Here is a 19,339-nt window from a genome sequence, read left to right on the forward strand (position 1 = left end):
AGCAAATCCTCTAACTGGGCCAAGCTCAGTGCCAGTCCTAGGGCTATGGTGGTGCCACCTGACTTTTACTTCTCTCCTCCCACCCTGGTTTTGTCTCCCCTCCTACTGGACCACTGCTGGTGGGTGGGAAAGCAGAGAAGATCTGGGCTTTAATGTCTGTGGCTACTCGTCCCAGCACCTCCTCTTTTCTCTCTGCCCCCTCCTTCCCCAAGGTCTCCCCTCAAGTCTGTTTCCAGTATTACTCGTGTCAGAGAAGAAACACACAGGAGTCTCTGGGGTGAACGGAACAGCACTTTACTAGGATTCTTTGCAAGCACAATCAAAACAAATGTAAAAGCAGGCCTTCTTTTCATAATGGGATTCCCTGCCAGGGCAAGTGGACTCAGGGCTCCTGAAGCACAAATTGACCAGCCAGACATGCCACCTCAGGAGCTCTAGGGGAGACATGGCCACACGTGGTCCCTGGACACCCCCAGCCAGAGCAGAGCATCCTGCCCAGGGAATGGGACATGAGCCATGGAGTTTGCATGCACTCAGAGCAGCAGTGCTGTGGCTGAGAGACCGCACATGAGGGGAGAGGCTTCTATGGTGCCCTTTTCTTGCCCAGGTGTGTCCTGCAATCTGAGAAGCCCCCTGGCTGTCCTGCAGCTCTTTGCTCCATCTGGGGTGGGGCTCTCCAGGCCACCAGATTTTCTAGCTGCAAAACTCAGTGCAAACAGGAGAAGGAAGTGGCAGGCACTTCTGGGGACTCATGGCCAGCCGGAACATTTGGCATCTTGCCATGGCAAGCAAGGCAGCATCTCAGAAAGCCTGGGGCTCCAGGCCAGCATACACCTCCCGTTGGCCCTTCCGGATTGGCTGTAGGAACAGAAATGTTTTTGGCAAACCTGGCCTTATTTTCTAGGACACTGGCTGTGTGTGTTAAGATGGGCATCAGCAGAGTGAGGACTTCCCTTGGCTGCATGCGATGCAGACTCTTGATTCTGATGCTCTTCTCTTTCAAAAACTTTTAATTATTTTTGCCATTGTTTGTGTAATACATATCAGGAAACTGGCTTTAAAGCCATGTTAGGTTCCTTTTTTGTTTGGAGGATAACAAAAAAGATGTGTGGCATGTGGCTGGAATGATAGTTTGGTTTGACATTCTGAATCAATTAAATTTTCTAAACTGATTAGTAAAAAAATTGACATTGTAGCTCCCGATTTGGCTAAGATTTTAGAAATTACCGTAATTCAGAAAGGCAAATTGATTCAGAGATTCACTCAAATCATCTGTGAACTAAATCTCCCAGCTGAATTTTTGCTCTACCCTGCCAGTACCAAAGTAAGGGAAAAGTCACTGTTCTCTTTGTAAAAGCCAGAAGTGATGAAATTGACTAAATCTGGATCCTCACTTCAGAAAACAGACCTTAGCAGAGAAGGGGGAGGGCCTGTGGGCCCTGGCCCCATGTTGCCCAACGTGAACTCCCCCCTCCCCCCCTTATGTTCAGTTCAGGGCTTACCTCATAATCTGGATTTGGGACAGGCGGTGGGTGGTCTGCTTGCTGTCCTGGAGCAAAAAGCAAAGGGTAAAGTTTATTGCCTCCGCGGTTCTCTGGCTCAGCATTTCACTGCTTGATGGACTGAGCGCGCCCCCCCCCCATTGCGTCCATTTGTGGCTGTCAGCCTCCTTAGAGCCCTTCTCCAAGGCAGAAGTGGAGGGGGGAGCACCAGAGGACTTAACTGAAGGCAGCCCACCCCTCACCCCCCTCAGACTCCTCCAAACTGCAAAGCACAGTGCTTAAAATCTGGCCTGCACTGGGGAGGCGGGGAGAAAAGAGAGAGGCACTTGCCTTGTAGCCGTGGTGAGGCACCTGCCCTAAAGAGGACCTGCTGCTTCTTGCTGCAGAAATAGACCAGGAGCAGGACTCCCAAGGTGAGCAGGAGGTCAGCCACGATGATGCTGGCCCCGAGGCCGAAGCTCAGCTCCACACAATCCTTGCACCCTGCAGGAAACCCAGAAGCCTTAGCTGAAAAGGGAGCTCAGCCAGCCTGGATTTTTTTTTAATCCCATTTATATCCCACCCTTCTCCGAAGACTCAGGGCGGCTTACAATTTAAAGCACAAATCAATTAATTTAAAGCAGAGAAGGTTCTTCTCTGCTCCGACTGCCTGGCACTAGAGGTCTGGGCTGGGACTGGCCACCAGGCAGCTCAGACTGCTAAGCATTCTCCCAGCCCCCCCATCAAGGGCAGAGAGGCCCCATCATACCGTTGCCGGGACTGACCTTTGATCTTCAGAAAAATCTTCCACGATTTGCCATTCTGACTCTTTTGTCCACAGAAAAGTTCTTTCCCCCTTTCGATCTCAAACAGTTGGTCTGGCTTGGAGAAGACCAGGGTGCTGCTGTTTCCTGGATTGGAATTGGCATCCCACCACTGGGAGTTCTCTCCTGGGCAGTGGAGAGTCACTCTCTCCAAAGAGATTTCCACCATGATTTCTATGGCAAGTCAGAGAGAATGTGCCTGGTAGCTCTGGGCACAAACACTAGCGGATAATCCAGCAGGATCTCATGGGGGACAGCAGCGGGGCTGCTTTTTGGCCAAGTGACATTATGAGGCAGTGCCCCACAGCTTCATCCCCCACCCCGAAGGGAACATCTCTCTCCCTCCTTCCCAGACTAGGAGGCTTTGTGGGGTTTTTTCTTAGGTGCATGTTCAGGGAGAGGTGTGGCATGCTTACAGGAAGCATGTCTGCTTTGCCACAGGAGTTAGTCACTGACGGTTTTAAACTAACTTAGATTACCTTTCAACAGACGTTGCTATTCTTACTCTACAACCATCTCCAAATGCTTTCTTGGATTGTCATTAATCCTAGTTTCTTCAGAGGCAGAGATGTGGAACATAATGACTATGCCACATGTTCCAACAGTGCCCATTTTCATTCAAAACAGTGACAACCCCCCCCCCCCCATCCCTGGAGGAGCTGGGAGAGAAGCCAGGCCTAATTGGAACTTCCCATTTTCTTAGTCCTGGTGGCAAAGACGCCTCCTCTTTTCAGCCAACAGTCACAAGCCAACCCATGTAAATGAACCGCAGTTTGTTGGGGGCAAAGGTGCCAGGGTCAGTTCCTGATGGTTGCAGGGACAAGGGCTTCCTTTTTTACTTGTTTCCAGCAATAACCCAAAGTCCTAAAGGCCCCTCCCTTACCTTCAATCTCTCCCTCCACAAGGCTGGCTGTGAAAAGAAAAAAAAATGGTGAAGACTTTCTCACCAGCATGTAACCACCATTTTGTCCAGAATAAAGCTGCTCCCTTCAGCACCTTAAAAACCAATTCTTTTGTGAAGTCCGAGCAAAGCTGGAGAACAAGGCAGTGGACCAGGTTGCTCTCCCCAGAGCCCCTGAAACAGAGGGGCTACTCCATCCAATCAGACTTGTGGCAAACATTCTGAAAAGCTTTCTGGAGGAATCACACAGCTCCTCGTGGTCACTATTGCAGCCATACCCAGAAAAAGGCAGTGGAAAACATGTAGGCGTTGATTTTCTTGCCTTGCGGCCAAAACAGAGCAATCACAAGGCCCCTCACGTTTACATCAGGTAATCTTCCAGAAGCTTCCTTTGCAGGTCAGATGGCGCCTATGCCAAATCCCAGTTTAAAAGAGGATCTGTGGACCTTTTTTTGAAGAGGAGATTCCATTTCCCCATTCAGCTCCACAGTGCAGCTCAAGACCATCCTGCGTTTTCTCCCCATCCATACTGGCAACCTCCTCTTCCTCCTCCTCACTGGGATGTTTTCTTCCCTTCCTGTGATCTGTTCACCAAAGTTCTTCTGAGGAAAGGGACCTCCTTAGCTGGAAAGAGAGGGGCCCTCTTCCCACTCAAGCATTTCAGCCCTGGTCGCCTGGCCCCTCCATCACCCCCCACCCCCACCCTGGGAGCTACCTTCCTTACGTCAGACCCTTGGAATCTGCCCCAAGCACCCTCCTGAGATTTCAGGTAGCCTGTGAGTTACAACCGTTTGTTTAACAACTGTCTGACGATATGACAGGGCTGGCTGAGAATAGTGACTTACAACCAGTCCTCAGACTTATGACCCCCCCACAGCATCCTCACAGTCATGTGATCGCCATTTGAAACTTTCCCAGAGTGTTTCAACAAGTCAGTGGGGGAAACTGCATTTGCTTAATAATTGCATGATTTGTTTAACAACTGCAGCCAAAATGAATTTGAATTGAATTTGAATTTTATTGAATTTATATACCGCCCTTTCCCGTAGGACTCATGTGAGTCACTTAGTGACTGCTTTGCTTAGCAACAAAGGTTTTAGTCCCAATTGTGGCTGTAAGTAGAGGACTACCTGTGTCAGAGGGAGGGGAGAGAATGATTGACTAACTGGTCTGAAAAATAAGAGTTGGGTGGAAAACGTTTAGATGGGAAATCATTTGTAATTTCTAGAAAAAGTTCTTCACTCAACTCATGGCCAGTTAACTGCAGGAAATCTCTTCTAGAAGATCTGGTCACTGAGATCAATTTGTTGCCTGTAAGTGGAGTCAGACGTCCTGGGTCTTGGGAAAGGCAGTTGTGCGCACAAACACGGGGCAGCTGCCTCCCTTCACAAGGTCCCAGGCAACCTTGACCGCAGGGCCAGAAGCCAGATGGATCAAGCAGAAGCCCTGATGGGACCCAAGTCCAGCCCTCCGTGGAGAGGCAGCACTCACCTGTGCGGAAAAAGAGGAGCACCAAGGCACCCAAATGGAGCCCCAGAGGCATCTTCCTGCCCTCACTGCTTCCCCGTGGGTGCTTCGAGGGGTCTCCCCGGTGAACCTGCTGCGTCTATCCTTTCAGGAGAGCTCCAAGAACAGAGCTGAGCAATTGGTAAAGGAAGAGAAAGAAACCCTCTGTGGCCCCAGCCCTGCCAGGAAGTGGCAGCTCCAGCAAAGCAGGAGGAGCGAGCTGCCGAGGCTGAGTGGAGGCACAGATGGAGCTGGGGCCACTTAGCCGCACCCCCTACAGGCGATTTCAATTGGGGACTCAGTATGGAAGAAGCAGTCACAGGCTGCGGGGCCTAAAAGGCACTCACTCACCCCGTCTACTTCTTCAATTCCTCCCCCCCCACTCAAGACCTTATTTACAACTGGATGTCTTGGCAGGAAACAGCCTCTGGGCCACTGGAGGCCCAGCTGGGCATTGGAGCAGACTGACCCAGCTGGTGCTTCGGTGGGGGCTCAGCAGTCAATCCAAGGGAGGAGGCTGGACCAAAGAGAAGGCAAACTCCTTCCAAATGGCTGGCTGCCAAGGAAACTGGTTGATATTTGAGTATGAGTTCCTGTGGTCATCAGAGGTATAGATCGTCCCCATTTCCTATATCCTCATGGAACCTCCGGGGATTCACCCACCCGCCAAATGCCAGACCGTGGAGTTCTTTGAAAGGGCCCTGCAGAATGCCCTCCCTGTGCCAGGTGACTGCATGGCCCTGGAGCAACCATGGCTCAGCTGGGTCTGGGATCCAGAGCCAAGTACCATCCCTCCTCCTCTCCACCCAGATCCACCTGTGCCCTGCCCAGCCCATCTGAAGGGGGCACTGCCCCAAGATGGGAGAAGAGTACAGCAGGCCAGCCTTGCAAATAGCAGCCTGGGGATGGTCTCAGCATAGTCCCAGAGTAGCTCTCAGAGGCCTGCCGGCCTGCCCATCCTCTGCAGAGAAGAAGGGAGCTTGTACTCCTGGGTGGGCAGGGCTGGCGACCCCTCCCTAAGCAAAGTCCATTCCTCTACCGCAGTTGCCACTCCAGCAGGTGAGGAGTGAGAAAAGGGGGGGAGCTGTTTAAGAGATACTTTAATGTTTAGATTGCCACTTGGAGGTGCCAGTGGTATAGTACTGAAAACAAAATGGAGGTGGCACCCTTTCCCCACACCCTGTCCTCTATTGGGACCCTGGTCCTCTGTTTGCCCAATCCCTTCAAACCCAAACTATCATCCCTCTGGCCCCAGACAAGGCCCTCCACAAGCTGGACTTAAACCAACCGGGTGAAGAAGCCCAAACTTCTCCTCCACGAGTGGCTTCCCAAAGGCCCCCTTTGCCTAAGGACAGGACTCACCCAGGTGCCCTGACCAGGACCTGCCCAGCTTCCCCAAGATGGCCAGCCAATCGTATCCTTTCCTGCCTTGTAGCCCTGTACACAAATCTTGGCTTTCCCCTAGTTTGGGGCCCCTCTTTCTTGTGACACAGACACTCAACCACCCTTGCAATAAACCCTTTTCTTCTCTTCAACAATTTCCCACAACAGTTGATATTTTGAATTGTACACTCTTGCTTTATTTTTATTCTGTGTTTTATGTTGCTCTGTGTCAAGTGTCCACTGGGACTGTGACAGTAAAAATTTAACAAAAGTATAAACCAATCAATGTTATTTTTTCTGTGGAAAGGAATAATAGACTGCAGCTGAGCCCTGATGCTGCAAGGGTTGCACCCGGCCAGCTGGATCTGCGGGCTCAGGGACTGCTCCCCAGGACTGCCCTTTGGGTCTGCTATTTTGGGCCCTCTCCTGGGCTTCCAAGGGTGGGAGGAGGTGTTCTCCTCCTCCTCCTCCTCCTCCTCCTCTTTCTTGATCAGGTAGACTGGTCAAAAACAATGAATAGCATTACATTACATTACATTACATTACATTACATTACATTACATTACATCTATGGAGATTCTCAGTCATCCAGGTCCTGGTGGTTCCAAAGGTGCTTTTTCAAGAGGCAACTGAACTTTCTTGTTTTTATTTGAAGACATTTCACTTCTCATTCAAGAAGCTGCTTCAGCTCTGCTTGGGTGGTGGGGAATGGACATGGAAGGGGGAGAGTAGAATGGTGGCTCTTGGGTAGTTAATCCCCCCCCCCCCGCTGTTAAGGGTTCATTCTGGCAAAATGACTTAAAGGATGGTGGCTCCCTCCAGCCCCCTCACCCCAGGCTAGCTGGAGGTACCAGGGTGGGAAAAAGCCCAGCAGGTTCTCCTTCCCAGCGGAGGCTGTTGATGGTGTCCTGGGCCAGGCTGGGCTCAGGTGGTGGCTTTGCGGGTGGTGGCTATCCTGGCAAGAACCTCCTTTTATTTCGACAGTCCCTGACAATTCTAGGGCTTTCCGCAAATCCCGGGACAGTGATAGGAACGAGTGAGGGTCCTGTGGAAAGAGCGCCGGGCACGGCTCCGCCTCGGTCCGGCGCAGCGGGATCTACAGAACGGCCGCGCTAGCAAGGAGCCGATCGGTCGCGGGCAGCACCGCTCTGGCAGGCAACAGCAGCCGCCGCCACTCGCCTCGAGGAAGGGGGGGCGGCAGCGCGGGGCCGGGCGAGGCCTTCCTGGGGCGGCCCGTGGGAGGCTCCCAAACCGTGCGGGACGCGCCTGGCTCATTCCAGGTTTGGGAGGCATTTGGGCGGAGCGGCTGGCAGGATCCCGCAGAAGCAGAAGCTCATGGCCCCCCCGGGATCTCGGCTCGCGGGACTCGCGGCCTGGGGCTTTTTTCTGCTCGGTAAGATAAGCTTACCCGCCCGGGGAGGTGATGGAAGGCACGGGCTCGCAGGGGAGAGCAGAGGTAGAGCCCCGGCTGGGCCGCCTCCTCGCGGACCCTGATTCTGGACCCTGACCCCGACCCCGTCGAAGGCAGAGGCGCGGGCTGGCTCCTCCGCAGTCGCCGCCTCTAGGCCGTCCCCTGCAGCGGTTGTGGACCCTGTCCCCACGCCCGGCCTCGCTCCTGCGTAGAGCCCAGGGCAGGCACACCCAGCTGGGCGCTGCACTGGGCGGGGTCGGCGTCACCCGGCAGACGAGTTCCTGCACGTCGGAACGGCGACCTGTTCAGCAGCTCCCTTCCCCTCTGCGGAATTCGCCCTGGATCACTCCGCGCAGATTGGGCAGCGCCCACCTCCAGGAAGCGGCGGCGCTCTGCCCTTCCTTCTCCCAGGTGCCTTCGGGCCCTGCGACGGCATTCCCCTTCTGCTTCTTTCTGCAGCTCTCGAGCCGGTGGCAGCCGTGGAAACGTTCACCTCTGGCACCCTGGAAGTGTTGAACGGGACCGACGTGCGCTTGAAATGCACTTTCCGCAGTCCGGTGCCGGTGGGGCCGAAGCTGACAGTTTCCTGGTACTTTCAGTCCGAGCTGAAGGGGTCCCTGGAGTCGGTCAGTCCCCTTGCAGTACGGTGGGGCAGAGAGGCTGCTAAGGGTCAGCGGGGGGGGGGCTGGTGGCTTGGCTCTAGGCACCTATGGAGATGGACGATGTTCCTCCCCCTCCTCTGGAAGCCTTTGGCAGAGTGGCCTGTGCTTCCCTGGGCCAAGGGGGAGGGGAGGGCAGTTGGCTCAGGCAGGGCCTCCCCTCCCAGCCCTGAAGGAATTCAGGGCCCATTTGCTGGAGCCTTGGCCCTACCTCTCCTGCCCATCCACTCAACGGAATACCTCGGGGACCACCTGCTGCCGGCGTCAACCCCCCTCCGCCCTGTGCGTTCCCACAGAGAGGGCCTCCTCAGGGTGCCTCCAGTCAGAGAATGCCGGCTGGTGGCCCCCAGGGGGAGGGCCTTCTCTGTGGGCGCCCCGGCCTTATGGAATGAACTGCCGGTGGAGCTCCGGATGGCACCGGATCTCCGCTCCTTCCGGCGCGGGTTAAAGACCCACCTGTTTGAACAAGCTGGCCTGGCCTGATGGGGAGTTAATTTGGGTTTTTAAATATTTGTATATTTTACTGTTTTATCTTGGGCATTAATTTAATTCTATTTTAACTTTTGTAGTTTTGTACTTTTATTATCTGCCCTGTTCACCGCCCTGAGTCCCTAGGGAGAAGGGCGGTATAAAAATTTAATAAAAACTAAACTAAACTAAACTCAAGCAGAGACAATGGAGTGCCCCTCCCTGAGACTGGCCCGGATGGCTGTCTTCCAGAGAAGCTCTGGAGCAGCTTCCCCAGTTGGGGGTCTTTTCCTGGCTGCTGGGCACCCTCCCTTCTCTGCAGCAAGTTCTGGGCAGGCTCCTTCCCTTCCTTTTGCAAAGCAGGGAGGGAAACAGTCTGAGAAATTCCCAGGACTCAGTTGCAGGATGTGCTGCTAACCAAAGACCAGGAGCCACCTAACACCACTGCTGGTGCTCTCTTGGCTGTACTCAGGTGCTCTACTACAATCACTGGGCTTACCCCTCCAAATCAGGCCGCTTCCTAGGCAGACTCACCTGGGATGGCAATGTACACAAAAACGATGCTTCGGTTATGCTCCACAATGTGAGCCCCAAGGACAACGGGACTTTCCAGTGCCATGTGAAGAACCCACCTGATGTGGATGGTGTCATTGGCGAGATCCAGCTGAGTGTTGTGCTGAAAAGTGAGTGGGCTGGGTGCCTGGGGTCGCTGTGCTTGTGTTTCTCTTCCTCACCTGCCTCTGTTTTCTCTGGATAGTGAGCTTCTCAGAGGTGCATATTTTGGTCCTCACCATTGGCATTTCCTGTGCTGCAATGTTCATCCTTGTGGTGGTTGTGGTGATCTGGCGTCATTGGCAGAGGATGCAGCAAGACAAGACAAGGGAGGTGGGGAGGTAAGTTGGCAGGGAGGGACTGGGCTCCTGGGGTAGAGGACCTGTGCGGGTGGGTGGAAATGGGGCTTTAGTGAGGAGGAGCTGGCATGGTCTGAATTCACCCGTCAGAATCCAGAAGCCACGGAGAACCCTGCAAGCTCCAGTTGAGGCTGCCCAAGAGACTGCAGTGAGCTAATCAGACTGTACACAGGAGATTCCTTTTAATGGCCTCTCCCTACACACAGGAGGCAGACAGCTAATAATAGATCAACACTGTGGGTGCTTTACATGTACAGTGCAAAATCTGATTCAAATATTCAAGGCATGGCACCTTCTCCCTCTGCTTCCTGCAGCTGGAACCCAAGAAAAAAGACCCCCTTGCCTCCCCTGGAAGGCATGGTGGTAAAAGGCAGATGTGGCTGGACTCAGCAGTGATTTTGCAGCCCCTCAGCAGGAATTAGGAGCCAGAGCACCCTCCCACCAACACCCCTGAATGCAACCTGAGCCAGCGGTGGCTTGCCCAGCTCTTCTGCCCCATCTCCCCCCTGCCCGCCTCCTGCCCTGTCTCACGAAGCAGTTGCTTTTCTGCCTCCTGCCCTGCAGTTGCTGCCCTTCCTTTCTTCTCAAATAGGTCAGAGCAACTGAAGCTGAAGGAAGGCAGAGAGGAAAAGTAGACCCCTTCGTGGGGACAGGGGACCCATCGGTTTTGGTAAGGATGCTGGGGCGGGAGGGGCTTGACTGGCACTGGGCAGGAGCTGTTACCAGCTACTCCAGGACCAAGGTGGGAGGCTGAAGTTTCCCCTCCTTCCAAGAGAGACCAGGGATGGAGGGGCTACTGCCACACCTGCCAGTCTGGCCTTTGTGGACATTCAAACTTCCTCACAGTTGGAGGCGTGGGCCAGCACCTCCGCTGGGAGCTCCACCCACAATTACTCCTTGTGTGTGCTTTTCTCTCCCAGATCTACCCATGGATGCTATGGCCTGCTGGAGCTGAGATGGCAAAGGCACTTGTGCTCCTGGCCTTGAAGGAGACCTTCCGCACGTAGAGGGCCTGCAGGAGCCAAAACCTCACCTTCTGCCCTCACGACACCAAAGGTCTGCCTAGCCAGTCTTCTCCATATGCCTGAAGCAGCAGTCCTCCCCTCCCACCTTGACTACAGATTGCCTTTGACTCAGTGACTAAAGACCTGAGGACCACTGGCCACCTAGTTGGTGTCAGCAGAAGACTGGTCAAGACAGACCAGCCAGGCCAAGCTTGGGGGGAGGGCAATGGGGAACCACTTTGCTCACTGTTCTGCTCTCTTTCCTGGACCAAAGACCAGGCAAATGGCTAAGGGGGAGCCCCCCACTACTTAGCAAAGGGCTTCTTCTTCAAGCAGGACCAAACCCCAGTTTCTATGGCCTGCCCTGGCCTGGAGTAGTCTGATTCTGTGCAGGCAGAGGATCTCTGAAAGGGAGTGAGGAACCAGCCATGGGGCTGTTCCTGCTGGATGCAGTGATTCTGTCTCCTTTGCAGTCCCCCAGCCCAGGCTGGCAGCACAAATCTCCTTAAAACTAGAGTTTGCTTTTGCCTTCAGGAGGATTTAAGAGCTCTGGACAAAAAAATAAAAAAATAAAAATCTCTGACCACTGATCCCCTTTTATGCAACAGCACTACAGCAACCCTACCAACAACTACCTCTAAAACTCATTAGCTTCAGGTATTAGAGGATTGTTTGCTGGGTTTCTTCTGGGCCACCCTTTCATATCCTTAGGTGACACTCTTTCATACACTAATTTATTTAAAGAGTCTTGTTAAATTTTGTATGCTAATGGAATATTTTATAATAAAGGTACAATTGCCTGGGTTTAAAAGTGACTGTCATCTAGCTTAATGGAATGTACTTGTTGTTGTTGTTAGCTGCGAAGTCATGTCCGACCCATCGCGACCCTATGGACAACATTCCTCCAGGCCTTCCTGTCCTCTACCATCTTCTGGAGTCCATTTAAGCTCACGCCTACTGCTTCAGTGACTCCATCCAGCCACCTCATTCTCTGTCGTCCCCTTCTTCTATTGCCCTCGATCTTTCCCAGCATTAGGCTCTTCTCCAGTGAGTCCTTCCTTCTCATTAGGTGGCCAAAGGATTTGAGTTTTAGCTTCAAGATCTGGCCTTCTAAAGAGCAGTCAGGATTGATCTCCTCTAGGACTGACCGGTTTGATCGCCTTGCAGTCCGAGGGACTCGCAGGAGTCTTCTCCAGCACCAGAGTTCAAAGGCCTCAATTCTTTGGCGCTCAGCCTTTCTTATGGTCTAATGGAATGTACTATGGCACCCCATTCAGATCAATTGCACAATCTTTAAAGTCAGAGGGTCCTAGAAGTGTGGATATTGCAAACCACAATCCTGTGAGGGAGCACAAAAAGAAATCGTGGCCCAGAGGCCCAGGAGGAGCAAGGGGAGACACAGTTGGCCTAGGGAAGAGGGGCAGCTAAGAGCAGGGGGAGGGGGGCAGATCACGGGGAAGTAGTGTGGAGTCTCCAGCCGTGTCTGGAGTTGGGCTGGGAGGGAGGGAGGGAGGACTCGACAATGCTGCCTAAGCCCTAAGAGAATGATCACCATGCCTCTCCTGGGTTAAGCTCCCTTGTCCTCCAATGGCCACCGGAGAAGATCTAAGTGGGCACAGTTGGCTGATCCTCATTCGAGGCCCCGGGGTTGGCAGTTGGAGCAGCTTGGGCTGGGAAGGGTGCTTAGGCCAAACACAGCCTGCTCCACCTTGCCGAAGTCCTTTGCTGCAGACCATCTTGATGGAGGGCCAAAAATGGCCACTGGGGCCTCTTTTGCACATGTGGCTAGTAGTGTCATACTGACAATATAATTTCCCCTCCGTGATGAAATCATATCACACATTTTTGCACAGACTGGTTCCTGTTCTAAAATTCTCCTTTTCTTGGCCAGGGGAGGATGTGAGGCAATGACTTGGGAAGTCGTGGCTGGGCTGGGCTGTTGCTTTAATAGGAGCTGTTCGGTTCAGGTCTAGCAAGTCCTTGGGGGTGGGGGGGACTGATGCAGCAAACCAAGGTTAAGGCAAATACACAATACACAATACAGACTAAGAGTGTCCTTCCGGATTTGCCATATTTCTATTTCTTGCATCGGATCCCATCTTTAATCCGCACAGACGGATTCGGAATGCTGCTATTGGTCCAGTAATCACTCTCTGGAAGCTTCCGGACATCAGGGCAGCCCCCCACCCGGCCTCTTATTAAATTCAACTTCGCCCCTGAAGGAGATCGAAAAGCGGCAAAAGCGCCTTGACCGGTGCCGGAGTCCTCGCCTCCCCCAAGGGGCCCCCGCTCCCTTTGCATTTCCTGCCCAGGTCCGCTCCAGACCTGCCGGCGCCCCCAAGCCTCCCCTGCTTCCGAAGAGCAGCGCGGCGGGGAAAACGCGGGACGCCCCTCTCCCCACCGCTGGCAGAGCGCCGCGGAGCAGGGCCCGCCTCTTCCGGCTTCGCCGGCCGACCCGCCAGTCGAGCAGGTGCGACCGGTCCCGGAAAGATGGGGCTGGCGCGGAGGAAGCCCGTCGGAGCGGCCGCGCTGCCTCTGCTCCTCTTGGGTGAGCGGGGCTGCCGCGCGGCGGGGCGGGGCGGGGCGGGGGGCGTCGGGGCGGAGGCCTCGGCCAGGAGGGCGGCGGGCCCGGGAAGGAGGCGGCGGGCCTCAGAAGCCCCGCCGCGGCCGTCTGCTTTCCCGCCCGACGGGCTCCCGGGCCAGACAGGAGGCGGAAGGGGGGCGAAAGCTGCGGCGGGTGACTGAGCTGCGCTGCGGCTGTCCTTGCAGCGGCTGCCAGAGTCCACCTGCTGGAGATCCAGGCCGCTGCCCAAGTTCGCGCGTTTGTGGGCGAGCCGGTGACCCTGAAGTGCTCGTTCAAATCCTCCGCTCCGGTCACAGAGAAGCTCACCATCGACTGGACCTACCGGCCTCTTGCAGGGGGCAACTTGGAGCCGGTGAGCTGCGGAGGTCCCCGGCTTCTGGTGCTCTGATGGCCCTGAAGTGGTGCTGTCCCCGATGAAAGGAGTGCTATAGCCTGGTGGCCCCTTCTCCCTGGGGGAGCTGGCTGCTGTTGGGTCTTCTGATCTGGGATGGCTCACCCTCCCCTCCCTCCGCCAGGTCTTCCACTACCAGTCTAATGCCTATCCAGCCAAGAGAGGCAGCTTCCGGGATAGAATTTCTTGGGCTGGCGATGTGGCCAAGCAGGATGCTTCAATTATGATTTGGAACCCAACCCTGGAGGATAACGGGACATTCACCTGTTCTGTGAAGAACCCCCCTGATGTGCAGCACAACATTCCTCAAACCCTGCTGACAGTCACTCAGAGAGGTAAGACAGAGACCCCAGTGCCCAGGACAGGAGGGGGACTGTCCTGCAGGCCCTGGGTGGGTGGCCACTGCCAGCTGCTTCCTGGAAGCCTGCTGCTCTTGCCTTGAGGTGGTGCTCCTTCTGCCTGGCGTGCGGAATGTCTTCCAGTCTGGGGTGCCTTGGGTAGCAGAGGGGACTGTGCTAACCGCTAACATTGGCGTTTGTGCTGGGGGTGGACCTGGGGGAGCCTTGTAGACTCTCGTAGCTGTCTGGAGGGAGTTTTGCTCCGCCTGCCCCATCCTGCTCTGTTTCCAAAGGTGCCTCCTTCCAACTGACCTCATCGGGACTGTTTTCCATCCTGGTCTTTTTCCCCTCTGGCATTGTGGTGGTTCTGCTGCTGGTCCGGATGAATCAGAAATCTGGGCTGATGAAAGCAAGGAGACAGCCTGGTTACAAGAAGTCTTCCATTGAAGTCTCCGAAGAGTAAGAATGACAGGGAAGGGGGAGGGGTTGGAAGGGATTATTGGCAGAGGAAGTTTTGAAGAGGGGCTGGGATGGCCTCTTAAAGGGAGTTCAAAATGGCCCTCCCTCTGCTACCCCTCCGGGCAAGAGGCAGCTAGGAAGGAGAGGCTGATGCTCAAAGGTGGTGGGAGCAGAGGGGCAAACGATTGGGCTGGTTGTTGGGCTGGTTTCTTTTCTTCCCTTTTTTCATAGACCTGAGCAAAGTGGCTGCAGAGAGCGGCTGGTTAGCTGTTGTTTGCAGTGCCTGGTAAGCCAAAAGGCTATTAAGAGAGAAATCTTTTGTTATGGGAGCACTAATTCCTGCATTATCTCACTGGGAAGACAGCAGAAGTTCAGCCTTATCCCTGCTTGCATCTTTCTCATTCTTCCCCACTGAGAACCAGCAGACACTGATGGCTGCTGATTGCCCAGTGGCTAGACTGCCCTCAGAATGCCCTGGAGGATTGCTGAGCTCAAAAGGGTGTCTCAAACAGAGTAAGTAGGAGGTTAGATGCAACAAGGCTCTGTAGTTGGGAGACCTGCTGGAGATAGTGAACATTGGCAGTGTAGAAAATGTCAACAGAGAAAAGTTCTTCATCTCCCAGCAGATATTTTAACTTAGGATCATACATAATCCTCCTTTACCAACTGCTCATTCAGTCTCTGTTCGAAGTTGTGATGGTGCTGAAAAAATAACTCTACACTCAATTTATGACCATCAGTGACCCTCACAGAATCTCTGTCATGTGACTGCCATTATGTTCCGTATACAACCTGTGTGTGAACTGTGGCTTTCCCCCCCTCTTCCTTGTGGTTTGGAGAGGAAGGGATTACAAGAGAGTAAGCTGTTTGCTCTTCTACACATTGAAAGCAATGAAATCCGATATGCAGAGGGATGGGGTCAGGGAAGAAGAGATTCCCTACAGAAATTGCTAGCCACAGCTGGGGAGGGGGAGGGCGCTGCGTGGGGTGGGGGCCACAGCAGAGAAGGCTCTCCTTCCAGATGGGACCTGCCAGACCTGATGGGGTGAGAAGATTTATAGGGAGTCCTTGACTCACGACCACAGTTGAGCCCAAAATTTCTGTTGCTAAGCAAGACATTTGTTAAATGAATTTTGCCACATTTTACGACCTTCCTTGCCACAGCTGTTCAAGTGAATCACTGCAGTTGTTAAGCTAGTGACATGGTTGTTAAGTGAACCTGGCTTCCCCACTGGATCAATGACCCAGGACACTGCGACCATCCTAAATAGGAACTGGTTGCCAAGCGTCCGAATTTTGATCGCATGACCAGGGGAAGGTTGCAATGGTCATAAGTGAGAAAAATGGTCATAGGTCACTTTTTCAGTGCCATTGTAACTTTGAACGGTCACTAAATGAACTGTACCTATAATCAGTGAGAGGCATCCCTCAGATTCAGAACAATAAAAGACGACTTATGCGAAGCTTCACTCTGAGATTTGCCGGTGTCAGGAAGAGTCACAGCTGCCACTTCTAGTGATGTAAAACAGGGCTGAACTCTTAATGGATCTTAGTTCGAGCAGCATTTCTTGCCCATCAAATCTTGGGCATCGTGCCGATTGCTGGCAAGAGGGGTGAGCCTACCTGCCATTGCTTGGGTTTGTTGTGTCTGTGTGAACTGAATGCAGGTAGGGGAGACCTGCAGGTTGCTCACATTATTTGGGAGGAGAGGGGTGGTTTTCTTGCTGGGATCTTCATCCCCGAGACACCCTCTTGGCCCTGAGCCAGCAGCACTTGTGGCCCAAATGCTGAGCTGAACGAAGGGCACCTGGGTCACCTCAGGCTATTCCTTGCCTCCTGTTCAGGACACCGATGAGGAGGAACCGTACTGACACTGGCGGAGGGAGCAGGAGTCCCTTTGCAGCGCCATCACCGAGATCCAGCTCAGGAAGTCTCCAATGAATGGCCGGATTTCATTCCATTCTAGGAGTGATCCTGATTTGATATTTTCTCTTTTCTTGGCTTTCTCTTGCCCTGTGAATAGGCTTGGAAGAGGGGGCAGTGGCAGGCAGGCTCTTAGGCTTCCACTTCTGCTTCCTGAGCTTCTGGCTCATGAAATGTGAGTACAGCCCCAGTTCCTCTCTAGGATGTTTCTGTCTTGAGAAACCACCCATGTAGTTTGAGCTCACAGCCAGAAGAGAAAGTGGAGAGGATGGAGGCTGATGTAGAGACACAGGATAGAGCTCTTCAGTAAACGCCGGCCACTTCAGTGTGGCCATTGCTGGATGTAAGCACATATCTATAGCGGCTGCAAGGCCCTTCTGTATCTTTCTGGAATTGAGCCTCCTGTGGAAAGAGGGCCAAGCCTCTTATGTCTCCAGCTGGGCTTGTTAAACTGAATATTGTGGCCTTAATGCGGAAGTGCGCATGAACCAGCTGAAGCTCAACATTCAGACTGTCTCCAATTCTCATAGTTGGGAATGCTGGCCGTAGGGCCTTCACCTGCGGATCCCCCCTTCCCTTTCTTTTCTTTCTTGGTTGGCTTTCCTGTGCAGAAAGCCCTTCCTTCTGCGACCAATAAATGCCTTGGGCCAACTCCATCTATTCTTTGTCTTTTTGGTTTGGCCAGAACTGGTCTACCATTCATTGGGGGGGGGAGTAGGGGAGGAATTGGGGAAAGTATACGCCTGCCTTCCCTGCATTTGGTTTTGAACAGTGCCTAACTGGACTGCTGTGGGTGCTGCTGAAGACTGAATAATCTTTCAGCCCAGAAGGATGAAGGACCAGGATCCTGCTGCCAGCCAAATGCCACAAATCCTTGCAGATAATGAAGGAAAGCAACAGTTTTCCCAGTGTACCATTGAGAGAGGTGGTGTTTTGCTGTCCAGGCTAAAGGCTCGCTGTCCTGGAGCCCTGACTGTTCTTCTCCTCTCCATTAAGGGAGGGGCCAGCCGGGGCATCTCTCTGGCTCAGGGGGCAGGGCCAATGGTACCTGGCCTCGTTGGAGCCACTTCTGAATCCCCCAGGCTTTTAAGTGCTGCTGCTGCTGCTGCTGCTGCTGCTGATGATGACGATGATGGGGGTGACCATCATTATCATCAACTCTGGATGTTCCTGCCTCAACCAGGTTTGCCCTTGGAATCTCCCAGGTCAGGCCACTTACGCATACTTGGCTACCCAAGGAGTGCTAAAGAATGGCTGAGGGGAATCAAGCAGGCAGAACTGGGCTGCGCCTAACAGGAGTGGAGAGAGGCTGCAGGTCAGTTCTTGAAATCAGGAGGGAGTAGAAACTGTCCTGTTAGAGGGGCTCCCTGAAGAGCAACAGGCGGTTAATGAGGGGAAAGACACTTTCCACGGGATGATGCAATAGGAGGGAGGGTGAAGGCCCCCTGCCTTATATACGGAGGCACAAAAGGTTACGGGGCCAAGACTCTCTGCTGGGCTCTGGCTGCATCGCTGTGGATATTCTGTGCCGCCTCGGTGAGAATTTAAGTCCTACACAAGCTCACAGCTGCTATGAGGCTGAAGTTCTGGAGCCATGGTAACAGTTTTTAGGTTCAGCTACAATACCTGTGCTAAACGTGTTGGGCTCTTATCTGGGTGGGAGATGATTGTGGTTCACTTGGCCTTGAGAGAATCAACAGTTCTATTCCTGGCTTCTGCCGGCACTTGGAGATGTTCCAACAACCTGGTGGGCAGTTTCTTAACATGCCCGATTGACCTTCTGTTCCAAAGGCAGTGAAAGCCCTGGCAGCTTATTCTGACCAGCTCTCCCTGCCTGTGGACTCCAGGCAAGGACACACGACAGAGGTGCCTGGAAGGACCCTGGTGGAAGCCAAGACCGTGACAGTTGGCTCTGGGCCATGGCAGCGGGGCGCTGACTGAGCGAGTCTTTGGCCTTGCTTAAGGACACACCTTCCTTGTTGAGGAGCTGCTTGGAATCGGATGCTGGTACTCTGGATTCCAAGGAGATGACGTGAGCCTTGCAAGCTGATCTGGAGTTTAGCTGAACTTGTAAACCGTGTGTGTTTGTGTGTTTGTGATGATCTCCAGCATATGTGGGCTGGTTCCTTGCCTCTCCCATCTTGTGGAACTGCCAGTGAAGGGAGGAGGGATTGGGTTCAGCACAATGAGGGTGGGGGTGGACACCCCCCCCCCAGGATTTCTGCCTCCTTAAGAGGCCACGCTTGATCCAGCCAAAGGGAACAACTTTTGGATAGTCTTTGACTTTTTAGGGAAAACTGTTGATGAGGTGATCCGACAGCAGTTCCAGGAAGTCCTGGGTGAAAAGAATTATCTGTGCCCTTTCCAGCCTGGATGCAGCCCTGAGCATCTGTTGAGTTTTTTTCTTGTTCTGTTGGATACGGGGTGGAGGGCTAGATCCCGTCCAACTTGGTGAGTCTGTCTTGAAGTTCAGTGGCCTACGTCACAGACCAGCACCCGCACTTGGCAAAGGAGCTGCTGTGGAGGTGCTGCTGTTGGCTACCTACCTCTGGGGTTGGAAGAAAAGTAAGCCACGACTCGGACCGGCCGCGCTTCTTTCCCTCCGAGAGACCCGAGGGGGACTTCTTCGGGGTCTCTCCTCGAATGCCAAGTGGGAGCACCGTGAGCTTTGGAAACGCAGAAAGAAGCCGCGTCCGTCCTTGCACGGGTCTGCAGGCAGAGCAGGACGTTCGCCCGGCTCCAGCCGGGGACGATCCCATCTCGGGCCTCATCTTTTCTCCGCCGGGAGCGTCGCGCTCCGCCCCGATGCCGTTTCTGCCGAGTCCCGCAGGAGTCCAGGGCGGGAGGGAAAACGCCGAGCGGCTCCTGCAGGACAACGGACAGCGACGCGGCAGAGGCTGAGCCGCCGCAGAGCCCAACTGCTCCGGCGGCGGCGCGGCGGCGACACCCCCGGGCCTTAAAAGAAGCGAACCCGGGGCGGAGGGGAGCCCCCCCGCCGCCCCGCCCCGCGCCTCCCGAGAGCGCAGCCCAGTCCGCCGCGGTGCAGGCGGCCGAGAGCGGTGGGGGCAGCTCCCCGCCGGAGCCTTGGCAGACACC

The 19,339-nt window shown here is 54.1% G+C and overlaps 3 protein-coding genes and 1 long non-coding RNA gene across 5 annotated transcripts; 2 read left to right on the top strand and 2 right to left on the bottom strand.

Moving 5' to 3' along the window:
* Positions 1–277: 277 nt before the first annotated feature.
* Positions 278–4,843, bottom strand: CD3E (CD3 epsilon subunit of T-cell receptor complex). The gene is made up of 6 exons (XM_083368854.1): positions 4,698–4,843; positions 3,189–3,215; positions 2,267–2,479; positions 1,833–1,985; positions 1,503–1,549; positions 278–858 (listed from the first exon to the last, which is right to left on the bottom strand). Exons 1-6 carry the CDS (start codon positions 4,747–4,749, stop codon positions 802–804), a joined length of 549 nt encoding a protein of 182 aa, XP_083224980.1. The 5' UTR covers positions 4,750–4,843; the 3' UTR covers positions 278–801.
* Positions 4,844–6,887: 2,044 nt separating this feature from the next.
* Positions 6,888–11,522, top strand: MPZL2 (myelin protein zero like 2). The gene is made up of 6 exons (XM_083368804.1): positions 6,888–7,488; positions 7,966–8,132; positions 9,106–9,316; positions 9,391–9,526; positions 10,137–10,214; positions 10,465–11,522. The coding sequence occupies exons 1-5, from the start codon at positions 7,431–7,433 to the stop codon at positions 10,177–10,179; spliced, it is 615 nt and encodes a 204-aa protein (XP_083224930.1). The 5' UTR covers positions 6,888–7,430; the 3' UTR covers positions 10,180–10,214; positions 10,465–11,522.
* LOC310644037 lies at positions 9,540–18,912 on the bottom strand. The gene is made up of 3 exons (XR_014493216.1): positions 18,790–18,912; positions 14,174–14,261; positions 9,540–9,567 (listed from the first exon to the last, which is right to left on the bottom strand). It is a non-coding gene; the product is annotated as an uncharacterized lncRNA (long non-coding RNA).
* On the top strand, positions 13,003–16,899 carry LOC310644035 (myelin protein zero-like protein 3). Of its 2 annotated transcripts, XM_083368803.1 has the most exons (6): positions 13,003–13,096; positions 13,318–13,484; positions 13,648–13,858; positions 14,155–14,320; positions 14,552–14,606; positions 16,165–16,899. In XM_083368803.1, exons 1-6 carry the CDS (start codon positions 13,039–13,041, stop codon positions 16,189–16,191), a joined length of 684 nt encoding a protein of 227 aa, XP_083224929.1. In that variant the 5' UTR covers positions 13,003–13,038; the 3' UTR covers positions 16,192–16,899. The 2 variants fall into 2 exon arrangements, with proteins under 2 accessions (XP_083224929.1, XP_083224928.1); XM_083368802.1 differs by lacking the exon at positions 14,552–14,606.
* Positions 18,913–19,339: the final 427 nt, after the last annotated feature.

The sequence above is a fragment of the Vipera ursinii genome (assembly GCF_947247035.1).
Source record: "Vipera ursinii genome assembly, chromosome: 8".
Lineage (NCBI taxonomy): Eukaryota > Metazoa > Chordata > Lepidosauria > Squamata > Viperidae > Vipera > Vipera ursinii.

Bases quoted from the DNA above. Each gene is read 5' to 3' on its own strand.
- CD3E (XM_083368854.1), bottom strand. From the start codon at position 4,749: ATGCCTCTGGGGCTCCATTTGGGTGCCTTGGTGCTCCTCTTTTTCCGC. The intron at 3,216-4,697 runs GTGAGTGCTGCC...TTCTTTTCACAG, and splicing joins GCTCCTCTTTTTCCGCACAG to CCAGCCTTGTGGAGGGAGAG. The intron at 1,986-2,266 runs GTCAGTCCCGGC...GGTTTCCTGCAG, and splicing joins GATTTTTCTGAAGATCAAAG to GGTGCAAGGATTGTGTGGAG.
- MPZL2 (XM_083368804.1), top strand. From the start codon at position 7,431: ATGGCCCCCCCGGGATCTCGGCTCGCGGGACTCGCGGCCTGGGGCTTT. The intron at 7,489-7,965 runs GTAAGATAAGCT...TTCTTTCTGCAG, and splicing joins CTGGGGCTTTTTTCTGCTCG to CTCTCGAGCCGGTGGCAGCC. The intron at 9,317-9,390 runs GTGAGTGGGCTG...TTCTCTGGATAG, and splicing joins GCTGAGTGTTGTGCTGAAAA to TGAGCTTCTCAGAGGTGCAT.
- LOC310644035 (XM_083368802.1), top strand. From the start codon at position 13,039: ATGGGGCTGGCGCGGAGGAAGCCCGTCGGAGCGGCCGCGCTGCCTCTG. The intron at 13,859-14,154 runs GTAAGACAGAGA...CTGTTTCCAAAG, and splicing joins GCTGACAGTCACTCAGAGAG to GTGCCTCCTTCCAACTGACC. The intron at 14,321-16,164 runs GTAAGAATGACA...CCTCCTGTTCAG, and splicing joins TCCATTGAAGTCTCCGAAGA to GACACCGATGAGGAGGAACC.